This window comes from Neofelis nebulosa, chromosome 6 (assembly GCF_028018385.1).
Source record: "Neofelis nebulosa isolate mNeoNeb1 chromosome 6, mNeoNeb1.pri, whole genome shotgun sequence".
In the NCBI taxonomy this organism is placed as follows: domain Eukaryota; kingdom Metazoa; phylum Chordata; class Mammalia; order Carnivora; family Felidae; genus Neofelis; species Neofelis nebulosa.
The window spans coordinates 80,365,413-80,390,475 of record NC_080787.1 but is presented as its reverse complement, the minus strand read 5'-3'; the positions used below and the strand labels follow the sequence as shown (position 1 = coordinate 80,390,475).

The 25,063-nt window shown below is 43.4% G+C and overlaps 1 protein-coding gene across 2 annotated transcripts in view; it reads right to left on the bottom strand.

The window, feature by feature from the left end:
* NT5E (5'-nucleotidase ecto) overlaps positions 1-16,856 on the bottom strand; it is a 50,162-nt gene extending 33,306 nt beyond the window's left edge. The window contains exon 1 of one of the 2 annotated variants that reach the window (XM_058734634.1): positions 16,448-16,856. In XM_058734634.1, the coding sequence (XP_058590617.1) occupies positions 16,448-16,786 (339 nt within the window). In that variant the 5' untranslated portion in view covers positions 16,787-16,856. The remainder of the gene's footprint in view (positions 1-16,447) is intronic. The other variant, XM_058734633.1, reaches the window with a different exon arrangement.
* Between the last annotated feature and the right edge of the window lie 8,207 nt (positions 16,857-25,063).

Below are 25,063 nucleotides of genomic sequence, written 5' to 3'. Positions count from 1 at the left end.
CAGACTGTGGAGAAGAGCAGGGAGGCACCGCTGAATGAATACATGAATGAGCAGAAGAATCTCTAACAAATTTCTTTCTTCTATATACAGCTAACTTTTCCTACAAAAATGTATTCCTTTGCAGAAAACTGCCTTTGTAAATACTTACTTTCCTATAAACTCATATTTTCATTTCCCCACCATGACTTTCTCCGACCCATTTCTCCTCCATTGCATTCACTACAAGTTCATCATTCATAAGCTCTTCAGAAGGAATATCATACCACTTGCTTGAGAACACCACGCTCCCTGCAGGCAAACAGCAGGTGCTCAAGAAATGTGTTAAATAAATTGATTTTTTAAAGTTTTAATTTTAACTCCAGTTAGCTAACACACAATGTTATAGTACAATACAGATGTACCATACAGAAAAAAATTCTTATTCATTTCTATAATTTTTATTAACATGAAAATACCTTAGGAAGAGTCTGCCCAAGAGCACTCAGAGCAATGAAAGACATCCATGTCCCTTTACATCTTACAGAGCATTTGTAACACACACATAAGAGAATTTATGCAAATTCATACTGCAGTATTGTTCCACTTTTCTGGGTCCTATCTAAATATTCCCACCCCTCTCCTTAAGTGCGCTTGTCATTTTTTTTGCTGTTCTGCCCACAGCCTCCCCCATGACTTTAACAACAGATCCTGATCTGAGCTAAACTGTTACCGGCTATTATTGCTATAATCCTCACATCAGGCAAGTGTTTTTTCTGACCCAAATCATATTTTTTAAAGTGTTTTAATGTTTGTTTATTTTTGAGAGGGACAGAGACAGACAGCAGGAGTGGGGGTGGGGGGTGGTACAGAGGATCTGAAGTGGGCTCTGCAATGACAGCAGACAGCCTGATGTGGGGCTCAAACTCATGAACCATGAGATCATGACCTAAGGCGAAGTCCGATGCTCAACCGACTAAGCCACCCAGGTGCCCCTGACCTAAATCATATTCTTATGCTTTCTTCTCTCGTTTATTTTTGCTTTCCAAACATTGCATTTCTAATATTGGGTTCCTTTGTCTACAAGCCCTATTCATTCACTGATTCTAGATCTGACAATCTTGTATATTTTTACCATAAACACTAAATTTCACCAAATGCACTTTTCTGTAACTTAAGAGAGCTGAACCAAACAAAATGACCTCCACCATTGAAATCAGAGAAATTTAATGCATGCACCTGGTTTAGCCCTGGCTCCCCACCCTCACTGCTTTCTTCATGCAGAAGAGGCCTAAAACACTATTTAAAAAGACAAAAAAGAAAAAAAAAACTGTTACTCTTCCATGAAAAAAACTTTCCTCACTTTCCATCTAGCCCAGCCCAGCATGTTCAACCACCTGAAAACCTGAAATGCTGCTGCCATTTAAAGCTAAAAACAAATGAAAATGTAAGGACAGGAAGAGATCTGATTCAAAATCCTCTTATTAAATTAACTCTGAGGAACAGAGTCTGATTCATTTAACATCTTCTTTAGGGGTATGTTAATATTTACATTTGATGTGGATAGTTTGTCAAAGTCTAGTGGCTTTGGAGAAATTCTGTTGACTAAAGATAAAGCCCAGAGAGATTTTCAGGTCATATGAAGCAGTACTGGAAGAATGAAGATATTCTAAGACTTCTGACTCCAAGTTTCTCCCTGGATTATTAAAAATACCCTGCAGTGAGGACCGAGGGAAAGCTTGTGTCTACACTTCGGTTATCATTCTCATGAATTCTGAATACAGGCCCAAATCTACCTTCCCTTTGTGGGTAAACAATTTCCTTATTTTCAGGTGATTATGAGGTGACTACATCTCTTATCATTTTATTTCCAAATGCACTGTGTGCTAAACAGAATTTAAGCTAACATTCAATTACTGTCTCTTGGATACACTGCAAACAAATGCATATCATAATACCATTCTCCCCTTCTCCCCTACCTCTTCCTCTGTCCATGAAAGATGCCAACTAATTAACTTAATTGACCTTTCCCACTCGGTTTGGACTGAGCCTCAGAATCCTTCTTACCTTAGCCCTACAGGGAGTTACTGTCAATCAACTACAGCTGGCACTGGAGATGAAACTGTTTTTCATGCTCGCCCTAATGATTATGTGCAGAATTGATTTATTGACTTCTAACAACAATAAAATATATCCTCAGTGAGTAACAAACGTTAGAGGCAATGCTTTCAAAGAAAGAAGGAAGAATCCTTTCTGACTTTTATTTCCCATGTTTGTTCCATGTATATTGTGGCTGGAATCTGCTACTGAATTCAGCGTTGATGCTCTGCTGCCTGACCACACTGTCCTCTATGCCAACTTTCATGTTTTTTTCTTTCCTAAGGCTTTTCTTAGGAGGTGCTGCTATTTATTCATTGCCTCCTTTCACCCGTAAACAAATGTGCCCATTGGTACTGAGGCACTGGTATGAGTAAGTGGATGAACAGAAGAAATAATGACACTCCTCAGGGTGAAAGTAAGAGAAAGAAAGCCCTTGGTGTAGGAGTGTGTCAGCCTGAGCCTTGATGCCAGGATTTCTTCAGCATCTGCAGGAGACACAGAAGTCAGTGGCCATCCGACAGATTTCTATGAAGATCTTTCATTATTCTGGAATATTTTACTTTTATGGAGAATCTGCCCTTTTCTTAAAAAATATAATTTATTGTCAAGTTGGCTAGTGTGTTCTTGGCCTTGGGAGTAGATTCCCATGATTCATCACTTACATACAACACCCAGTGCTCATCCCAACAAATGCTCTCCTCAATGCCCATCACCCAGTTTCCTCTCTTCCCCACCCTCCCCCATCAACCCTCAGTTTGCTCTCTGTATTTAAGAGTCTCTTGTAGTTTCCCTCCCTCCCTCTCTGTTTGAAACTTTTTTCCCCTTCCCTTCCCTTCCCCCATGGTCTTCTTTTAAGTTTCTCAAGATCCACATATGAGCGAAAACATGTATCTTTCTCTGACTTATTTCACCTAGCATAATACCCTCTAGTTCCATCCACATTGTTGCAAATGGCAAGATTTCATTCTTTCTCATTGCCAAGCAGTATTCCATAGTGTATCTAAACCACATCTTTATCCGTTCATCAGTTGATGGACATTTAGACTCTTTCCATAATTTGGCTATTGTTGATACACTGCTATAAACTTTGGGGTACAAGTGCCCCTATGCATCCGCACTCCTGTACCCCTTGGGTAAATTCCTAGCAGTGCTATTGCTGGGTCATAGGGTAGATCTATTTTTAATTTTTTGGGGAACCTCCATTCTGTTTTCCAGAGTGGCTGCACCAGTTTGCATTCCCACCAACAGTGCAAGAGGGTTTCCGTTTCTCCACATCCTTGCCAACATCTGTTGTTTCCTGAGTTGTTCATTTTAGCCACTCTGACCAGTGTGAGGTGGTATCTTAATGTGGTTTTGATTTGTATTTCCCTGATGATGAGTGATATTGAGCCTGTGATGAGTGATGAGCATGTGACTGTGGGCCATCTGGACATATTCTCTGGAAAAGTGTCTATTCATGTCTTCTGCCCTTTTCTTCACTGGATTATTTGTTTTTCAGGTGTAGAGTTTGGTAAGTTCTTTACAGATTTTGGATACTAACCCTTTGTCTGATAGATCACTTGCAAATATCCTTTCCCATTCTGTCGGTTGCCTTTTAGTTTGGATTGTTTCCTTTGCAGTGCAGAAGATTTTTATCTTGATGAGGTCCCAATAGTTCATTTTTGCTTTTGTTTCCCCTGCCTTTGGAGACATGTTGAGTAAGAAGTTGCTGCGGCTGAGGTCAGAGAGGTTGTTGCCTGTTTTCTCCTCTAGGATTTTGATGGTTTCCTGTCTCACATTCAGGTCTTTCATCCATTTTGAGTTTATTTTTGTGTGTGGTGAAAGAGAGTGGTCTAATTTCATTCTTCTGCATGTTGCTGTCCAGTCTCCCAGCACCATTTGGTAAAGAGACTTTTTTCCATTGGATACTCTTTCCTGCTTCATCAAAGATTAGTTGGCTATATATTTGTGGGTCCAATTCTGGGTTCTCTATTCTGTTACATTTGTCTATGTACCAATACCATACTGTCTTGATAGAAATTTTCCCTTTCTGATCTGTCCATTTACAGTTGATTGATCAAAGCGATAAACAATATGCATTATTAAACAATATGCATTGACTCCCATACTTCATTTAAAATGTCCCTAACACAGGGGTAATATTTGGTAAATATTTACTGAATAAATGAACAAGTAAATAAATAACTGGTAGGAGAGGAGGAAAGTGACAGAGAAGTAATTTCCAAGGCTGGACTTGTTGCTCGTTGCCACCAGCAGCCTCCTCCATGTAACCTAGAATTCTGTACTAGTGTCATCATGTCTTGTGTGTGCTGCAATGAGAAACTGCAGTCTCTCTGACCTCTAGTACCAAACTGGCAAAGAGCTCTGTTTTGAAAGCCTCTGATGAATGGTCACAGCAGGCACAGAGTGGTAATTTTAGCAGGAAACTTGGCCATAGAAGGCAAGGAAGCTGCAAATGCCTGGTTGTTGAGAAAGCCTCACAGGCCAGGAACCTGTTAGGCGTCACCTCACACAAAGCCTGCATTCTCAACTGGGCAGCATGTCCCAAAATCAAGCTGTGAAGAGGCCACAGCGGCCCAGTTCTGACGAGCTCCTGGTGTAGCATCCTTGGTCAGACTCTACCTGAAGCAGAGTTTTTATTCCAAGTGCCACAAGAAAATACAGATTTTTTCCAAGATTTGAAATGACTCCTCCTCCTCTCCATTTCAGGCTTGCCTGGCTTGAAGCTAGGCAAGGTGGGCAACAGACACTGAAAACGTGCCCACTGGGACAGGGCCAGTGGCCCAGAGGCCTGTTCCCCTTTCCTGTTTCTTATTTCAGGGGACATTGTATGGAACTGTCTGGCAGTAGTCTGGTGGTTACTGTCCTTTCTCCTTCACCCTCCCCATGCTTCCCCACTCCTGCCTGTCTGCTGGCCATTGAGGAGTCCCCTCCAGGTGGATGGCCTGCAGAGAAGGACACTTCTTGCCATTAAGGCTGTAAGACACCTGTGAGGATGCACATGGTCCCAGGGTTAGGAGAGAGCCTTTACAACTCCTAAGAACACCCAGAGAAGCAGAGAGATGCCTGGGCAGCCCTCCCCTTGTCCCCCTGGCTTCCCACTCACGGGCAACCAGCCAGGAAGGACTGTTGCTTCTGCTCCTACACCATCCTCTCTCAGGTGGTCTTCTCTACCACATTCCACTGCCCCCTCTGCCTCCTCACTTCTCACCCACACCTTTCTGGAGTCTTCAAGTCAGCCTCCTGGCCACCAGGCTCACAAACCTCCTGCCACAGCAGGCCATCAGAATGCATTTCTGAAAACGCACGTGCAACTGCTTCTAGCCTCTGCTTTGAGTCCCTCCAAGGTCCCTCCAAGGCCTCCTACCTCCCACTGAAATCCTGATCTCCCTGAGCTGGTTCATTTCTTCTGCCAAACTTCAGATGCGCTCAGTTCCAGGAACACTAAACCACCCACACTCAATGAGATGCCTTAGATGCTGCTCAAGTGTGATCTCCTTGTGAAGACTTCCGTGGCACCTCCACTGTAGATACCACACTCTGACATACCTTGCATGCACAGCTCTGAGAATACATGACCTTGCTGTGGCTGTCTGCTCACACATCTTTCTCCCACAGACAAGAGTGGCATTGACTATCCCTGCATCCTTGGTGACACCGGATGAATGCCTGGCACCAGTGCCCAGCAGATGTTTACTGAATGAATGATAAAACCACCCACTCCACCTGTCCATTTAAATGGGCTCCACCTTACTCTCTGATTTGGTACGTGAGCCATTAAAACTTTTCAGAGCAAGGCAGGATTTTATTTTTTACAACTTGGTTAATACTTATTACACAATATTTTGTGAAATGAGAGAAATCAAGTTGCTTGGAAGCTTAGCCAACTGCATTACCATTCCTGGCTGACCCTCTCAGGGCAATTGGCCTGGTTCCCTTGTTTTCATTCTGTGTGTGTGTGTGTGTGTGTGTGTGTGTGTGTGTGTGTGTGTTTTAGTTTGTTTTTACTTATTTTTGGGAGAGAGATAGAGAGCGAGCAGGTGAGGGGTAGAGAGAGGGCAGAATCTCTGCACACTGTCAGCGCAGAGCCCAATATGGGGCTCTAACTCACAAACCGTAGGATCATGACCTGAGCTGGTCACTCATCCGACTGAGCCACCCAAGCGCCCCTCATTTTCTATTTTAAATTTAGATTTCCACTAATATCTTACTGGCCTTTGTGAATGAAGATTTTTTTTTTTATAAAGTTGGTTGAACTGTTCTGTGTCTTATGTATGTACATGAGAACATTATTTAGATTTCATGATGGCAGTTAGGGAGAAAATGGAACTTTTTAGAGTCTCTTTCTATTGGAAATCTGCTGAGGATACCCAACTATCAAAGGATGCCTATGTCTGAATTAGTAAGGGGACATTTCAGAGACTCAGCTTTGTTCACAGAGGACTGTAAAAATTACTAATGATTTGACATAAGGGAAATTTCAAGAAAGTTTTTTTTAAACACAAAAACTATGACAAAAAGAAATGTTAATAGTTAAGATCTTCATGCTACGTAGCCCAGCCCTATTCACATATTAACTTATATAATTTTTATGTTATTAGGTAGGTGCTATTATTTGCCCTTTTCCTAGATGGGGAAATGGAGGCACAGGGCTCTCACAACTAGCAAGTGACAGAGCTGAGGTCTGAACAAAGGTAGCGAGGCTTAAGCATCCAGGGCCTTAACCATTCTGTCAAACTGCCACTAATGTAAATACCTGGAAGGGATGGGTATCATTCAACTGGCTTCTTACAGGGTTCTAGAGTGTCAAGTAACAAGGCCCCAGGAAGTCCTTGTCTTTAGGAAGCTGAGAAGACAGACAGGGAGAGGGCAAGACATGAGCGCATGCATCCACGCATCCATCTGTGCATACATAAGACATGTGGGAACCACAGACAGGGGTGTTTGTGAAACAGCCCAGCAAAGACATGGGCACAGGCTGCCTGCTCAGGACCAAAGGCGCTCAGAGTGGGAGCTTTACCTCTCCGGCACCAGTTAGGGGAAGCTCACAGGCAAGTGGCTGCAACTGTACACACAAGTGAGGCAATGAAAACATGAGGGCTGAGGTAGTCAAATCTTCTAAGTGAAGACAAGAGGCTTAAACATGATGTTAGAGGGGCGCCTGGGTGGCGCAGTCGGTTAAGCGTCCGACTTCAGCCAGCTCGCGATCTCGCGGTCCGTGAGTTCGAGCCCCGCGTCAGGCTCTGGGCTGATGGCTCGGAACCTGGAGCCTGTTTCCGATTCTGTGTCTCCCTCTCTCTCTGCCCCTCCCCCGTTCATGCTCTGTCTCTCTCTGTCCCAAAAATAAATAAAAAACATTGAAAAAAAAAATTTAAAAAAAACATGATGTTAGAAGAAAAAGGAAGGAAATAATTGATTTAAGGGCAGCGCGGTATGCATGACACAGAAGAAAATTAATTGTTTTAATCCACAGAAATCAACTGTAATAATGTCAAAAAGCCATTTGTCAGAAATCCACAACATCTGTATTCAGCTAGTCATTGACACACTAGCTCATCTCATTAAGGACTGGAGGCAGCAGCACACCCTCTCATCTAAGGATTGAGGGGAGAGCCTGACCTATTACACAATGGGGCTCAGTTGCCGATCACTCAGGGAAACTCAACAAGGACTTTAAGAGGAGAGGACTACAAATTCGGTTTGGTTTAGTTGATACATTTCTGGAGTTGTGGACCATTTCCAGTGTTGGGTTGTGCTCTCCCTGGCCCCTTAGCCATGGGCTGGGTCATGGTGGTCCTGGCAGGTGAATGTGGCCTCTGACTAAATGACAGAAAAGATCCTGGGGCACGGCCCAGCTCACGTGCACTTCAATGTTTGTTGACCGAATGAATGAACAGGTACTGAACAGACAGCATTTCCCATTTCCCACATCAGATGGAAAAATTTACAAACTCTCTATGTGCAAAATACATATATCAGCATTACATTTAGAATTATCTATTCGACTGATGGACTTCCATGCAGGTTTAACTATATCTCTGAGGGGCTAGAGGGCTCTAGCTAATGTGTGGATTATATATGGAATCGATTATTCAAGTGAGGGAAAAGAGGTGTCAGAGAATTTTCAAATTCTAGTTATGTGGTTGAAGAAAAGACACTGAAGGAGTTCACACAGTATTCAGATGTATCTGTAACTGAAGAGCAGAAAGCTTCCAGCTCACTGTGTGATTTGTTTCTTTTTGTTTGTTTTCCAATTTTCAGTTGGGTAAACACAGAGGCCAGAACAAGGACAAGATGAGCAAAGAAACCGCCTTTGCTTCCTCCCTCTGTGTTTGAGGCCGGTCCCACCCCGCCCAGCTCTGGTGTAGAACTCACTCTGGAAGAGAGGAAGTAGAAAGGCCATGACCACAGCCACAGGATGGAGTGGGGGCCACTGACATCACTGAGGCTTGGGGATCAACAACCACCCAGACTCTCAAAACTTCTGAGGTCTGAGCTCTATGAATAGCTACTAACTTACTTTGCCTTAAACAACAACAACAACAACAACAACAACAACAACAAAACCATTGTCATCAGTATACCTCTTTCAAACTTTCCAAATTAGCATTGCTAATTTGTCTTTCCTGGACATGGGTTTGCTATAGAAGATAAAATAATTCTCAAAGTTTCTTTGATGTGAGAGACTTTGTAAGCACCTGAATATAAGGTGACTTCCCCCTTGCTTAGGGATTAGTTTTCTGTGGAGAAGAGGAAACATGGCAATCATCCATTTGGGCATCTGTGACACATAAATTAAGGCTTGACGTTGTATCTTCTGCAGACCAGATTTTGGTTCCTGAACTCCCATGCTCAGGTGTTAGAATTTCAGTCATTTTTGCTTTGCTTTGCTTATGCCCCACCTTCATAGGTCTTGCTCAGCCTATGTGGTCAACAAGGGCTCAAAAGGGCACTGCCCCTCTATCCACTGAATAGCAGGTTTCTCCCTAGCAGGTCTGATCCGCTGTCCTTGGCACTTAGCAGAGAGCCTGGCGCATGCAGTTCTTAGTGAGTATTTGTGGAGTGAATGAATAAATGAGCCTCAAAGACAACAGGCTTGAAACTGGGCTCATCACCCTACCGTTCCTTAAGCCATCACCTTCTATTACATATAGAGTAATGTTCCATCCAAATCCTGTGAACCTCTATCTGGAAACAGTTGCCAACTCAAGGTACCTGGGAGAAGACCCAATCCATCTCTCCACAAGGAAATAGCTGTCGTAACAGCAACTGTGACAGAGACCTAAGAGAGTTGTCACTCAAACTGAGACTTGTATGTAAAATTAAGTTCTGGGACAAACCAAGTTACACTAGCAGATTTGAAGCAAGATGGAGGTCTGGGCGGGGCCTGAGCTGCTGAGGAGTGACATGTAACAGACCACCCCCTCCAGTCCCCCATCCTACAGATGAGGAATCCGGTGGCCAAACTCACATAGCTAATGAGTGGGAAGAGACAAGCAGTAAAACCTGGGTGTGGTGATGTCTCGTCCAAATCTCTTTCCACGGCCCCTGTCTGCCACAGGCCACAGGGTCCAGTCCTGTCCAATCACCTCAGGAGAAGCCTTTAGACTGCAATTCTGTGCGGTAAATAGCAGGCTTCAGCTGTCAGGGGGTAAGGTTCAGTAGAAGAGTCCGTGCTCCCGTGTGGTAGTGTCAAACTGCTCACTCCCAGTGCCCCTGGCCTGAACCCTCTTAGTCATCTTTTGATTATACCCTCTCCTGAGTCACCCCTGCCAACAGAAGGTGAGCACCGCCAGCACTTCCTAACACCTTACCGAGAGCCGACGTCATGCTAAGCGCCTCCCGTGTGCCACCATGTCCTTTCAACCCCACAACAACCCATGTGGTGAAGACTATCATCACACCCATCTTAAGCATGTGGAAATGGAGGCTTCAAGAGATGAAATAACCTGTTGTCAGTCCACAGAGAGGGGACTTGATCCCAGGCGGTCACCCCAGAGTTTACTCTCTTGGCCCCATGCCATCCTGCCTGCCTGCTGAAGCCTTCCCATGGACTCAGCCTTTCTCCCCCCATCACAGTTCAGTGACCACTTCACCCTAAACTGCTGCCCAGCCTCTTCTCCATCCTCTTCCTGTGGGGGGGGGGGGGTCTTCTCTCTCCCATCCATTTCTGCTCATCTTCTAAAACTGTGACTTCCCTATGTCACTGACAGTTTTTTTCCCTCACATCAACCAATTCTCCAGTTCTCTGGGGTTACAGACTGGGTGCCCAACAATTTGGTTCAAGTCTGCCACTATCTACCTGGAATGAGCACCAGACCTCACCAGTACAAGGGCTCAGTGCTACAGGACGGCCCTCACTTCAGGTGCCAGCTGCCAGTCATGGGCACCTCTACTTCTGACCAACCAGCTATAAACTAGGGATTTGACGGACCTCCTCCACAGGTTGGATAAAACTCAAAGAAGTCAGGGAAGTGCTTTAGTTACTATTACTGGTATATTATAAAGGATACAACTGAGGGACAGCCAAGCAGACAACATGCATAGGGCAAGGCATGCAGGGGGCCAGGGGGTGTGTAGAGCTTCCATGCCCTCTCTGGGCACACCTCCCTCCCAGTACCTCAGTGTGTTCACCAAACTAGAAGCTCTCTGAACCCCAGCATTTAGGGGGGTTTGTCACATAGGCATGATTGATTAAATTATTGGCCATTGCTGATTAACTCAACCTCTCACCCGTCTCCCCTCCCAGGAGGTTGAGGGGAGACTGAAAGTTCCAATTCTCTATTCATGCCTTGGATTTTCTGACTGCCAGTCCTTTTTCTGAAGCTATCTAGTAGTCCCCAGCCAGCAGTCATCTCATTAGCATACAACAGGCTCTCCTCACTCAGGGGATTCCAAAGGTTTTGGGAGCTGTATGCCAGGAACTGGAATAAAGATGAAATATCTGGGTTTTTTTTTTTTTGTTTTTTTTTTGTTTTTTTTTTAATACCACAGTTGCCTTCTACTCAGAAACCTCCAGTGCCCCCAGCCCCCACCCTGGTGTGACAAAAGAGGAGAGCCCAAACTTTTCAGATGGCCATTAAGCTGTATAAAAGCTCATCTCCCATGACTCCTGCCTCCTCAGTTCTGGTCCAGAATCTTGCAGATTCCTGCGATTCCTGCCTCTGCACCTCTGTCCCATCTGCCTGCCCCTTCGTTGAATCAAAACATTTCACTGAACTGAAATTGAATCAATGTGTTTAGAATTGTGTGGAACCTCAGAGATGAGGTGGATCAAACCTCTTATTTTATAGATGAGGAAGTGGTGATCCAGACAGGTGAATGGCATAGCCCCAGGTCACAAATTTATTATTGCTTAAAAGGTAGAGAGAACAGTACCAATGTCTGAATTTCTGGTGATGAGTGCTGGAGATGATAAGCTTCAAATTAATAACATTAATAAACTCTTTTTAAAACTGTTTATTTATTTCTTTTGAGAGAGAGTATGCACATGAGCAGGGGAGGGGCAAAGAGACAGGGAGAGAGAGAAAGAGTCCCAAGCAGGCTCTGCATTGCCAGCACAGAGCCTGATGCAGGTCTCAAACTCATGAACCATGAGATCATGACCTGAGCTGAGATCAAGAGTTGGATGCTTAACCTTCTGAGCCACCCACCCAGGCGCCTCACCAAATTAATAAACTCTTATGTAAACTTTCAAAAGCACAAATCACAAGGCAAAAAAAAAAAAAAAAAAAGGGAGACAGAGATTAATTTGATTATACCAAATGAAGGATTTCTGTTCAATGAAGGATTGAGTTAACACACATAATCAGAAGATAAAATTGGTCACAGATCAATACCTAGAACTCCTGAAAATCATGAAAAATAGAGTAAACCTAATGTTTAAAAAAGAGCAAATGAAGTGAACATGCAATAGGGAGGAAAAAACCTCAAAAGTGAATATACCAAAGTCCGCAGTTATTGGAAAAATACAAGATCGAATAATGAGATGACATTTCATACCTACTGGAAAGCTGGATAATGCTTCAAGATAGGAGTAAGGATTTGGGGATTCACATCTGTGTGGGTGTAGAGATCAGGGAGAGTAGAGCATGCCAGTCCCACAGGAAAGCAATCTGGCAGTCTTTAGATGTAAGGATACACATCCCTGGGACCAGCAATTCTACCGTGGGGTATGGATCCCAAAGAAATCCTCCTAGGCAGGAAGCGGAGGAAGCTATTCAGAGCAGCCTATTTGTGTAACTGCAGCATAACTGGTGCCATCTCCAAAACCGTCACCAAAGAGCAGATAGTAAAATGTACAGAGATCTCTGTGGAGCACAGTACACAGCAGACACAGGATGACATGGACAAAGTGAAAACAACCAGTTTAAAAAAGCAGAATCAGACCTATAAGTACAGAGAACAAACCACTGGTTGCCAGAGGAAAGGAGTATGGGGTTGGGCAAAATGGGCAAGAGGGAGTGGGAAAACAGGCTTCCAGTTATGGAATGAAGTTACAGGAATACAAGGCACAGCATAAGGACTACAGTCAATGACATTGTAACAGTGTTGCATGGTTGTATGATGACAGATGGTAGCTACATTCGTGAGTACAGCAGAATGGCATAAACTTGTCCAATCACTACCTTGTAACTTGAAACTAATGTAACATTGTGTGTCAAGGATACTCAGATAAAACTAAAACAAAAACCCACACAACCAGTTTAGGGCAAAAGCAAGAAACAGAATGAGCTGAGCAACAGGAGGAGTTATATAAATTACATATTTATATATAAACTATATATATAATACATAGTTATATATTTAAAACATAACAACCCTAACTATATATATGGGCACATGGGTGGCTCAGTAGGTTGAATGTCCGGCATCGGCTCAGGTCATGATCTCTGGTTGGTGAGGTCGAGCCCCACATCTGCCTCTGCTGTCAGCCTGTCAGCACAGAGCCCACTTCAGATCCTCTCTCGTCCCCCCTCTCTCTGCCCCTCTCCCGCATGTACTCTCCCCAAAACAAATAAATACTTGAAAAAAGAAAAGAACCTTAACTATAATAAAGGTTCTGGAAGTACACACAGGAACAAAACATGAACATCAAACAGAATGGCTGCCCATGTAGGAGGTGGGGAATGTTGATGAGAAGCGATTTGATTAGAGGTCCGCTGGGAGAGTTAAAGGCAGGGGCCCCGGTCCCCACCCTGCCTGCTGGCTCAGGCACCAAGGGGCCGTTTGCTAAGGCTTCAGCTGCAGTCTTTCAGACAGAAAGTTGGATGCAGGGGCAAGCACCTCAGAAGCAGGCCGGCTACAAAGGAGGCTGCCCTTCTCCACTGAAGCTATTTCCTCACAGCCCACTCTGAAGGCAGGAAGCCCACCTCAGGGCATGAACCCCTCAGATTGTGTGCTTTGGGGGGAGGTGGTTCAAAGTCCACTCGATGAGTAAAATAGTTTAGAAAATGGGGCTTAGGAAAGACAGTGGAGGGGGCAGAGGAGGGATGGTAGAGTGTGCCAGGCAGTCGGAATCGGATAAACTAACACTGTAAACCCAAACCTTCCATTGTTTTGTTTGCTTCCTGGCAGCACATCCAGAAGTAACCTTTACTGAGGACTTACTATGACCCAACAGGGTGCTAGGGATTTTTACACTTGTCTTACGTACTGTTCACAGAAATCCGACACGGGGGTGGGAGTTATCCCTCTTGTTTTACAGTCAGGGAACAGGGGGCTCAGAGAAAGTACCCCAGCCAAGCTCACACTGTGACTGCATCCACTTTGTCTTCCTCATGCCTTCAGGGGCACTAATCCTTCCATGGAGACAGCTAGCCAACTAGTGGCTTCTGACATTCTCCCTCTAGAACTTTCTGCCCAGCAGCTGGGTTTAGGAGGTTTCCAGGCTTGCCCCAGGCCCTCCAGAGGTATGAAAACTGTTCCAGCAGCTCTGGCTGGGACACACAGGTCTAGAAAGTCAACACCTCTTCAGAGGCTCCTGCTCTAGGGAACTCCTGGGGTTGAGCTAGATTCTAGTAGCTTCCTCTTTGCCCTCTATACTCTTGAGTCCTTAGACGTGGCTCCTCTAACCAAGTACAGTTTCTAGAGAACTGGAAATGCCCCTGAACAACTCTTTTCCATCCTACCCTAAATCTCCAGCTTCCTGGGATTTAACATGTGGAAGGTGAGTGGGTGGAGTGAGGGAACATTTATAACAGAACAGCAATAAATTCCCTGAGAGTAGAATAATATAAACAAAAAATGACAGTGAAAAATCTCCTTATCACACGCTAACAAGCATAACAAGCATAACAAGACTAGAATTTTATGCAGGTCAAATCATGTTTGTCAAACCCCACAACTGCAGAGTAAGTCCTGATGAGATACTATCAGGAACATGGCCATCAGCCTTCCCCCATTTTATCTCCTGTTAACATATAGTAGCTTATTTTTCCTCAGGCCCCAGTCCAATGATTCTGAGTAAAACTTAAAATTATTGCATCCAACAAAAAGCATTCTAAATAATTTCCAGTGGTGAACCGCTGTAACTTGCAGAAAATGGTTCCAGCCTCAGCCAGAGTTCTATCATAAATACTTGATATGGTGATTAATATCATGGGATCAATTTGACTTAAAGAGGAAAACATTAGTATTAGGGAAAACTAGGAATTCTCCATTTTTTTTTCCACCTAAAGGAGTTTACATAGCCATGGAGAAAAGGATGCCACAAGAAAAAAAGTTGAGAGTTGTGGTTCACATGATATCAAAACAAACTCACATAATGTTTATTTTCACTTCTGGGAGGAAATGAAGACGTAGACTAGTTAACAATTCAATTCAATAAATATTTATTCTGTCAGCATCGCACACAAAACACCAGGTAGGTTGGGCTGTGGAAATACCAACACTAAGAGACCATACAGGGTTCTTGAGACCCATCATTCTTCTGTGGAGTCCAGACAGATGCTGGTGAGCCACCCCCACTCCATCTGTGGACTTGCGGGGCTTAGGGCTCTGTTTGAATTGTTGTGCTTTCAGTGACCGTGATAACCTTATGACCAACAATCAGAATGGAGAGGAGCTCTCTGCCCATCTCTCACCTCTCTGAAATGAGCTTTCTTTTTGGCAGAAAAAAGCCAAACAGCTCTACCTTATCATCTTTTCCCATCTTCCTCTCTCCACGTTTCCAGGGAAAAAATAACTTCTGTGCTCTTCTCATACCAAGTGTATTGTTAGCCCTCTGTATCCCAGCCTGGACCACACCTCTCCTTCCTTTCCCTGTACGTGGGCTCCACAGGTTTCCCTGCTTTGTTCTTCTTATAAAGCTCTTAAGATTTCTTATCACCAGTTACTCCACAGAATCCCTTTAGTCTAGGATTTTACACAGGGTTAAAGTTGGGTGGTAGTTTGATTAAAAAAAAAATAAACCAGATATATGTTTTGGGCATATTTATTACTGTGAAACCCCTCCCTGCTCATTTTCTAGAATTGAGTCCAAGAAGTAAGGCATTGCCTTTAACAGAGCATTTGGGAGCTTGGATTTAAAACTCTTGCACATGTTTTAAGAGTGCCTCATCTCTTAAGTTGGATTCCCTTCCTATATCTCTGCTGCCAAAGCGATTTTATTGAAATCCTCTGAAACCCCAGTGCTCCAGCATTTTGGGTCTCTCTGGAAGTTTCTTTCTTCTGTTAAAAAAAATATAGAGTAGTATCTGGTAATAAAAGTAACATTTACAGAGGCCACACCATGTGCCAGTCAACCCTCTGAGGCAGATACAATTATTCTCCCCATTTTATAAAGGCTGGAACTGAGGCCCCGAGAGACAGTAAATAACTCGCACACAGAAGGTAGTTGCACCAGGAATCTACCCCAAGCTTGTGAGCTTAATCGGGCTCAAGCTCCAACATCAAAGGGATCTGCAATCCATTCTTATCTTGTCGCCCTTTTGGAGCCCATGACCAGGGCACTGTACCCAACCTCTTTGAGTTGAGTTTTCCTTCCAATAAAAACGAAATAAAACATCCTACTCCTGACCCTGGCTTTGGATAACTGCCACTGCTCCCATGTACCCCAGCTGACTCCCCTGGGAGGTACGGCTGTGTCCCTCTCCTCTAAATGCCCCCCCCCCCCCCGTGTGTGGGCGGGGGGGGGGGGACTCAAAAGCATCAATCCATTTAAAAAGAATCATCCAAAGTACTTCTATGTCTGTATCTACCCGGCACGCCGGCGGGAGCGTCGCTTTCTCCCCACAGCGCTCTGCGTCCTGTTCCGGGCCGGCGACTCAGTGCCCCGCCGTCCGCTGCTCCTCCGCACTGGGTTCCCTCTCGGTTCGGGACTCCCACCCCAGGGCTCCCCAGCCTCCCCGCTAACAAGGCGCCCTCTTACCATGGCATCGTAGCGTAGGGCGTTCATGAAGTGCGCCACCTCGGCGCCCTTGTACACGGTGAACCAGATGGTGCCCTGGTACTGGTCCCCGGCGTCGAGCAGCAGCACGTGCGGCTCGGCGCGCCGGATCTGCTGCACCTTGGTGAAGAGGCGCGCCACGCCGCCCACGCAGCGGCTGGCGTTGACGCACTTGCTGGAGTCCTCGCTCGTCTGCTCCAGCCGGCTGTGCACGTCGTTGGTGTGCAGGATGGTGAGTTCCCAGGCGCCGGCCGCCGGCCACAGCAGCGCGCCCAGCGCGAGGAGCCGCAGCGCCGGCGCCCGTGAGGCTCCGGGGCCCATGGCTGCGGCGCGGGGAGTGCGGACGGGCCGGGCGAGCGGCAGCGAGTGGCGGCGGGAGCTGGAGCTGGGCGCCGTTGCCGGCGGGGCTGGGCGGGGCGGGGGCGGGCTTCCCTCGGCCCGGAGGCCGGCCCCACCGCCGGGCGCACGCCCGCGCGGTCACCCGATCCGACCCTGGCACCCGGGGAGGCCGGGGCGCGCCCGGGCTGGCGGCTGGCATCCGCTGCCGGCAGGAACAGTAGGGAGGTTGTTCCCGGCTGGGAGCGGGCCGCCGGCCCCGATGCCGGGGTGCCCGCAGCCCCACAGCTGGTGCACTGCCTTTCCGGGGTGCGAGGGAGGAACCGGAGGGGCCACCCCGCGTCTAGGTCCTCGCTGTTTCCAGCCTCATTTGAGGCACGAGTTTTTCTCAAGAGGAAAGCACGGTTTGTGTTGGGCTTGTGGTTGCGCGAGCTCATCACTTGAAAGAGCGAAAGTGGGAAAAGGGAGGAAGAAAAGATGGGCGAGATGACGTACCTGGGGGGCAGGGGGAGAGGAGTGCAGAGAGGCAGGAGAGAAGAGCGCTTGCCCTTTGTGCTGTGGAAGCCAAAAACGGACTGTGAGATTTGGCTGCCCGCTCTCTTTGCAGCTGGAGGACGCACCAAGTGCATGTAGTTTAGACGTAGAACCTGGCAATTGAAGACCATCCCAATCCAGTCCAACGTTTGTTCACAATTAAAGCCTTAGCGACGAAAAGGCATTGGTGCGGGAACTGGTCTTGGAAGCGAAAACAGACCATAGGAGTAAAATCAGCAGCTACGTGGACGTGATGCTGCCTTCCGTTATTTTTTTAGGCACTTTTGTTGTTTCACATGGTAATGTTTTTTGGACTTCTTGGTTTTTTAGGTGTTAATGTTTTAAGGATGTGGCGTGTGTGTGTGGGGGGGAGGGTGGCGCGCACGTGCGTGTTTGTGTAAAGGCAAAGCTTTGGGCAAGGAAAACAATAATAGGAATGCATTCAGTAAATCATTCTTATAGAGAATTTCCCTTTTTTAGCCAGCTGATTACTGACTGCAATCAATTATCTAGCCGCCTTGGGAAGGGAAGAAGGGAACTCGTTTGGAGGCCCTATGAGGTGTCCTATGATTTATGCTTTACTAAACAGCATATGTAGTCCTCACACTTCCTGGAATGCATCAAGTCAGCACTGTTGGCTTGGTTTTGTTTTTGTTTTAAGCTTTTTGGGATAATACATATATAACCTCAAAGTGACCATCCTGACCACTTTTAAGTGTACAGTTTAGTAGCGTTAGTTACACTCACATTGTTGTGCAACCATCACCACCATCCACCTGCAGAACTTTTTCATCTTCCCAAACGGAAACTCTTGCAGCCATTAAACAATAACTTGCTAACTGTCCTCTCCCCCCAGCCCTTGGCAACCATCATTCTGCTCCGTCTTCATGAATTTGCAGACTCTAGGTACCTCATATAAGTGCAATAAGACAATATTTGTCTTATTTGTGACTTTTATTTCACTTAGCATACTTGTCTTCTTAACGGTTCATCCATGTTGTTGCATGTGTTAGAATTTCCTTCCCTTTTAAGGCTGAATAATGTTCCATCGTATGTACGTATATACCACATCTTGTTTGTCTATCCATCCATCCATGGAGACACTTGGGTTGTTTCTGCCTTTTGGCTATTGTGAATAATGCTGCTATGAACACGATATACAAATATCTGTTTAAATCTCTGCTTTCAGTTTTTTTTGGAAGTGGAATTGCTGGATCATATGGTAGTTCTATGTTCAATTTTTGAGGAAATGCCATACTTTAATGGCTGCGTCATTTTATGTTCCCACCAGCAATGCTCAAGACTTTAGTTTCAGGGCACCTGGTTTGCTCAGTGGGTTAAGTCTTGACTCTTGATCTTGGCTCAGGTCATAATCTCACGGTTTGTGAGATCAAACTCCAAGCACATAGCTTGCCTGGGATTCTCTCTCTCCACTTCCCCCCCCCCCAACCCCACCTCCCATCTCTTCCTACCTGCCCTTCCCCCCCATGCATGTGCGTGCTCTCTCTCTCTCAAAATAAATAAATATTTAAAAAAAGAGTTCTGATTGCTCCACATCCTTATCAACACGTGTCTTCTGTTTTTTGATAATAGCTATCCTAAGGGATTTGAAGTAGTACTTCACTGTGGTTTGATTTACATTTCCCTAATCTTTAATGATGTTGAGCATTTTTTCATGTGCTTATTGGCCATTTGTGTATCTTAGTTGGAGAAATGTCTATTCAAGTCCTATGATTTACCCATGTTTTAATAGGGTTATTTGTGTGTTTTTTGTTAGTGTTGTTGAGGAGTCTATATATTCTGGATAATAATCCCTTATCAGATATATATGTTTTGCAATTGTTTTCTCCCATTCCATAGGATGCCTTTTCATTCTGTTGATAGTGCCCCTTGAGACACAAACTTGTATATTTTGACAAAGTCTGATTTATTTACTTTTTCTTTTGTTATCTATGCTTTTAATGGCATATCTGAAAAAACACTGCTATATCTGATGTCATGAAGCTTTTCCCCTATGTTTTTTTCCTAAGAGTTTTATTGTTTTAGTTTTTTTTTAATTAAAAAAGTTTTTTCAATGTTTATTTATTTTGAAGGAGAGAGTGTGAGTGAGGGAGGGGCAGAGAGAGAGACACAGAATCTGAAGCAGGCCCCAGGCTCTGAGCTGTCAGCACAGAGCCCGACATGGGGCTCGAACTCACAAACCACGAGATCATGACCTGAGCTGAAGTCGGACGCTCAACCAACTGAACCACCCAGGCACCCCTATTGTTTTAGTTTTTAGGTTTAGGTCTTTGCTCCATTTTATATCCAATGTATAATATATACATGGAGAGAGGGCGAGGGATAGAGAGAGATATTTATCATAAGATATTGGCTCACTTGATTATGAATGTTGAGAAGTCTCACAAGACGCTGTCTGCATTGGAGACTCCTGAAACCTGGTAGTGTAGTTTGAAGGCCTGAATGCCAGAGAGCCAATGAATTTACCTTGGTATTAAAGAATATAATTTTGTGTTTCATTCTGTACAGATACATGCAGTTAGTACACAGTGCAAAATTGGGAATTTGGGGCATGGCAAGAGTTTGGATTTCTGCATTAAAACCAAAAAAAGCTAAGTCTATGAAAATATGATAAAGCATAGGATTTCAATTGCAATTAAAATGTATTATGGGAAAAATGGAATGTTTCAGGAAATAGTTCTGGCAGGACTTAGTTAATCTGGAGTAATATGAAAGTATAAAAAGTTCCCTCTTGAATATTCTGAATGAGATTCAGTTTCCAATCAATGGCTTTTTTCCCCTTTCATGTGCTCTCGTTATATATTATAATATTTTAGGTTGGCTGGAGGGAATCTGACTTTTTATTATATTAAAGTAGTAGATATTTGCATTTATCCCATGATTTCTGAGAACTTGCAGTTCTACGCTATGTGTATCTGCACATAAAATAAGAATCCAAGGGGTGCCTTAGGTGGCTCAATCAGTTGAGCATCCAGCTCTTGATTTCTGCTCAGATCATGATCCCAAAGTCATAGAATCAAGCCCTGTGTCTGGCTCCGTGATGAACCTGCTGAAGATTTTCTCTCTCCCTCTGCTTCTCTCCCCTGTGCATACTCTTTCTTTCTTTCTTTCTTTCTTTCTTTCTTTCTTTCTTTCTTTCTTTCTTTCTTTCTCTCTCTCTCTCTCTCTCCTCTCTCTCTCTCTCTTTCTTTCTTTCTTTCTCTCTCTAACCAAAAAAAAAAAAAAAAAAGGAATCCTAGTAATATGAATTTCACCTAGGAGCCAAGAATCTTTCAAACAAAACCTCAAAGCCAGAATTGCCTGTATTACTATTATTATTTTTTGTTAATTGGTGGAATTATAAAGTACAATAAAAGTATGTAGTTACCTCCTTGATCTTCATGCAGAAAAATAAAAAAATTTTTGAGTGGTTAATATACTAAGTGGGAGTGTCAATTTTTTATAAAATATTTATTTATTTTGAGAGAGAGAGAGAGAGAGCGCGCGCGCTCAAGAGTGCAAAGAGGGAAGGAGCAGAGAGAGAGGGAGATAAAGAATCCTAAACAAGCTCTGCATGGTCAGTGCAGAGCCTGTCAAGGTGCTCGAACCCAAGAACCATGAGATCATGACCTAAGCAGAAATCAAGAGTCGGATGCTTAACCGATTGAGCCACCCAGATGCCCTGGGAGAGTCTATTTGATGTGTATGATGGAAACTTTAGAATAGCAATCAATTATATTTTAAACTTATAAGAGAATGTTGCACATTGAAAATGACAAGAACTTACAGGTATGAAAAGATGCAAAAATGTAAAATTTTTGAAGATGAGGCCAGGATTTAACAAAGTTAAGAATGTATGCATTCAAATATAAGGATTCTGATGTCATTAGAAATTAAAGAGGAGATGAATTGATTTTTAGCTGGAAATCATATGAGCCTGGTACTTATAACTAAGTCATTATAGATGGACCCAAGGGTGATGACAAACTATTGTATGGAAACAGATCTCCTAGGGTTTTTCATATCTCAAGATAGAGGAGATCCTTCTGTTAGGAGGTAAAAACAGCTACCTATCTGAAACCAAAAGGAATCATTAGAAAGTTTCGAACTATGTTCAGAATTAATATTTGTATTGATACTGTATTATTTTTAACATAAATTGTGGGATAAAGTAAATAAATAATTACATTAGTTTTATCAGGAAAAGGATTCGTGTAAGATATTCAGTTTGGAGGAAATCAAGAATTTTAGTAGGAACCCTGACCTTTAGCAACTGGATTGGAAGTAGCAATATGATATTCTTTTATAAGAAAAACCTGTTTTGCTGTCCCACTGAAATAGCCCAGGAGTAATTTGACCCCATGAGACACTCTAATGTCCAGGATGATATGATCTCTAATACCATTTCCACTGAAAGAGCATCAAGGGTCCTTTGCAGAAATGGCTGATTCCATGTCTGAGGCTAAAAGGCACAAGTAAACATAAGAAATTAGGCAATGTATATAACATGAATCTGGGGAAGTGGCCAAAATAATCATTTTCCTCTTAAGAGTATGGAATCATGGACACAACAACTGTAAGTAGGATTTTAGGCATTCTATAAGGTCAAAAACAAGAATCTAGGCAGCTTCCTGAGCTAAATCACTGGTAGTAAATGAGGTTATTAGCATTAAAACAAGCAGCAAGTGGTCTTCCAATCACTATGATGAGTGACTGAGATCCTAAGTAATCTCTTGAGATTGCTCATGATGGTTCCAATACTTGGAGAGCATATATACTGTCTTTACCAGGTACTTATTTATTTATTTATCTACTTATTTATTTAAATTTATTGATTAAAAAGTGTTTAATGTTTATTATATTTTTTTGAGAGAGAGAGAGATAGAGCGCTCAAGTGGGGGAGGGACAGAGAGAGAGGGAGACACAGAATCTGAAGCAGGTTCCAGGCTCCAAGCTGTCAGCACAGAGCCTGACACAGGACTCGAACCCACAAACTGTGACATCATGACCTGAGCCAAAGTCAGTTGCTTAACTGAGTCACCCAGGCATACCCAGATACTTTTTTTTTTAAAGATTGTATTTTTAAGTAATCTCTACACCCAATATGGGGCTCGAATTTACAACCCCAAGATCAAGAGTCACATGCTCCACCCACTGAGCTAGCCAGGCATCCCTTCATCAGATACTTCTATTCCAACTTTCTTTTCAGAAAAACCATGAGCTTTTTGTGCAGTGGACCTTTTGCTAGTCTGGTGAAACCTAGAGACTCTTCTCAGAGTAATATTTTTAAATGGATAAAATAAAATAAATTGGATTACAAAGGAAACTAATGAAATACAGTTATAAAAATATTTTTAAAATTTGTGATATAATAATTCATATATTCTTTGTTAACACATTGAGTAACAAAAAGCGTATTTAAAATCTTTTTTTTTTTTTTTGGATAGAGAGAGGGCACAAGTGAGCAAAGGGCAGAGAGAGGGAATCTCACAAGGGGCAGAGAGAGAGAGTTTTTCCCAAGTTGACCTATAGAGTCTATGCAGTTACAATCAATATCCCAGACAAGTTATTTTGTAGATATTAACAAACTGATTCTAAAGTTTTTATGTAGAGACAAAAGACCTAGGACAGCCAAAACAATATTGAAGGAGAAGAGGAAAGTTGGAGCACTGACACTATCTGACTTCAATACTTACTCAACAGCTACAGTAATCAAGAGCGTATGGTATTGGTGAGAGAATTGACACATAGATCGAAAGAACAGGATAGAGATCCCAGAAATAGACCCAGATAAATATAGGCAATAGCTCCTTTACAAAAGAGCAAAAACAATATAATGGGGAAAAGGTGGTATTTTCAACAGATGGTGCTGGAACAACTGGATATCTTCATGTAAACAAATAAATCTACACTCTTCACAAAAGTTAACTCAGAATGAGTCATAGATCTAGCTATAAAACACAAAATTACAAAACTCTTAGGAGATAACATAGGAAAAAATTTTGGATCCCTTTGGGTCTGGTGAAGCCATTTTGTTTTTTTAATTTTTTTAATGTTTATTTATTTATCTTGAGAGAGAGTGCAGTTGTGTGAGTTGGGGAGGGGCAGAGAAAGAGAGGGAGAGAGAGAATTCCAAGCAGGCTTTGCTCTGTCAGCACCCCCAATGAAATAAAAAACTTCTGCTCTGTGAAAACACTCTCAAAAGAATAAGTAGGGATGCCACAGACTGAAGGAAAATATTTGCAAAAGATACATGTGATAAAGGACTATTGCCCAAGATATACAACGAACTCTTAGAAGTTTAAATAAGAAAACTTAATCTAAAAATGGGCAAATGAGGGGTACCTGGGTGGCTCAGTTGGTGAAGCATCTGACTCTTGATTTCGGCTCAGGTCATGATCTCATGGTTTGTGGGATAGAGCCCCGGGTCAGGCTCTGCGCTGACAGTGCAGAGAGAGATTCTGTCTCTCCTCTCTCTCTCTCTGCTCCTCACCCCACTCACATGCATGCTCTCTTTCTTTCTAAAATAAACATTAAAGAAATAAATAAAAATGGGCAAATGATCTGAACAGATACCTCACTAACGAATATATATAGATAACAAATAAGTGTATGAAAAGATGCTCCACATCATATGTGATTAGGGAAATGCAAATTGAAACAGCAATGATATACCACTACACGCCTATTAAAATGGCTAAAATGTAGAAACGTGACAACAGCAAATGTTGACAGGGAGGGTATAGCAACAGGAACTCTTCGTTCATTGCTGGTGGAATTATAAACTGGTGTAGTCATTTTGGAAGACATTTGGGCCATTTCTTTAAAAAATAAACATACTTTCACCATATGATCTAGCAATTTCATTACTTGGTATTTTCCCCAAAGAGTCAAAAACCCATGTTCACACAAAAACCTGCATGTGAATGTTTGTAGCATCTTTATTCAGAACTGACAAAACTCGGAAGCAACCAAAATGTCCTTCCATAGGTGAATGGATACATAAACTGTGGTACATTCATACAAAGGAATATTATTCAGCCCCCGCAAAAAGAAGGAAGCTATTAAACCATGCAAATTCACAGAGGAAACTTTAATACATATTACTAAGGAAAGAGGCTAATCTGAAAAGATTATATACTGTGTGATTCTAACTTTATGACATTCTGGAAAAGGCAAAACTGTAAACAGAAAAAGGATCAGTAGTTGCCATGGGCGGGGGAAGGGAAGTGTAAGTAGAGCACAAAGAATTTTTAGGGTGGGGCACCTGGGTGGCTCAGTCGGTTGGCATCCGACTTCAGCTCAGGTCATGACTTCAACTCAGCTCACAGTCTGAGTTCGAGCCCCGCGTTGGGCTCTCTGCTGACAGCTCGGAGCCTGGAGCCTGCTTCAGATTCTGTGTCTCCCTCTCTCTCTGCCCCTCCCCTGCTCATGCTCTTTCTCTGTCTCAAAAATAAATAAAAACATTAAAAAAAATTTAAAAAAAAAAGAATTTTTAGGGCAGTGAACCTATTCCGAGATACTACAATGGTAGATATATGATATACATTTGTCAAAATCCACAGAATGTACAACACGAAAAATGAACCCGAATGCAGAGTATAGGCTTTGGGTGATGATGATGTGTCGATGTAGGTTCCTCGATTATGGCTAGTGTACCACTCTGATACAGGATGTTGATAATGGGAGAGACTGTACATGTGTGGGGCCAGGGGACATAATGGGAAA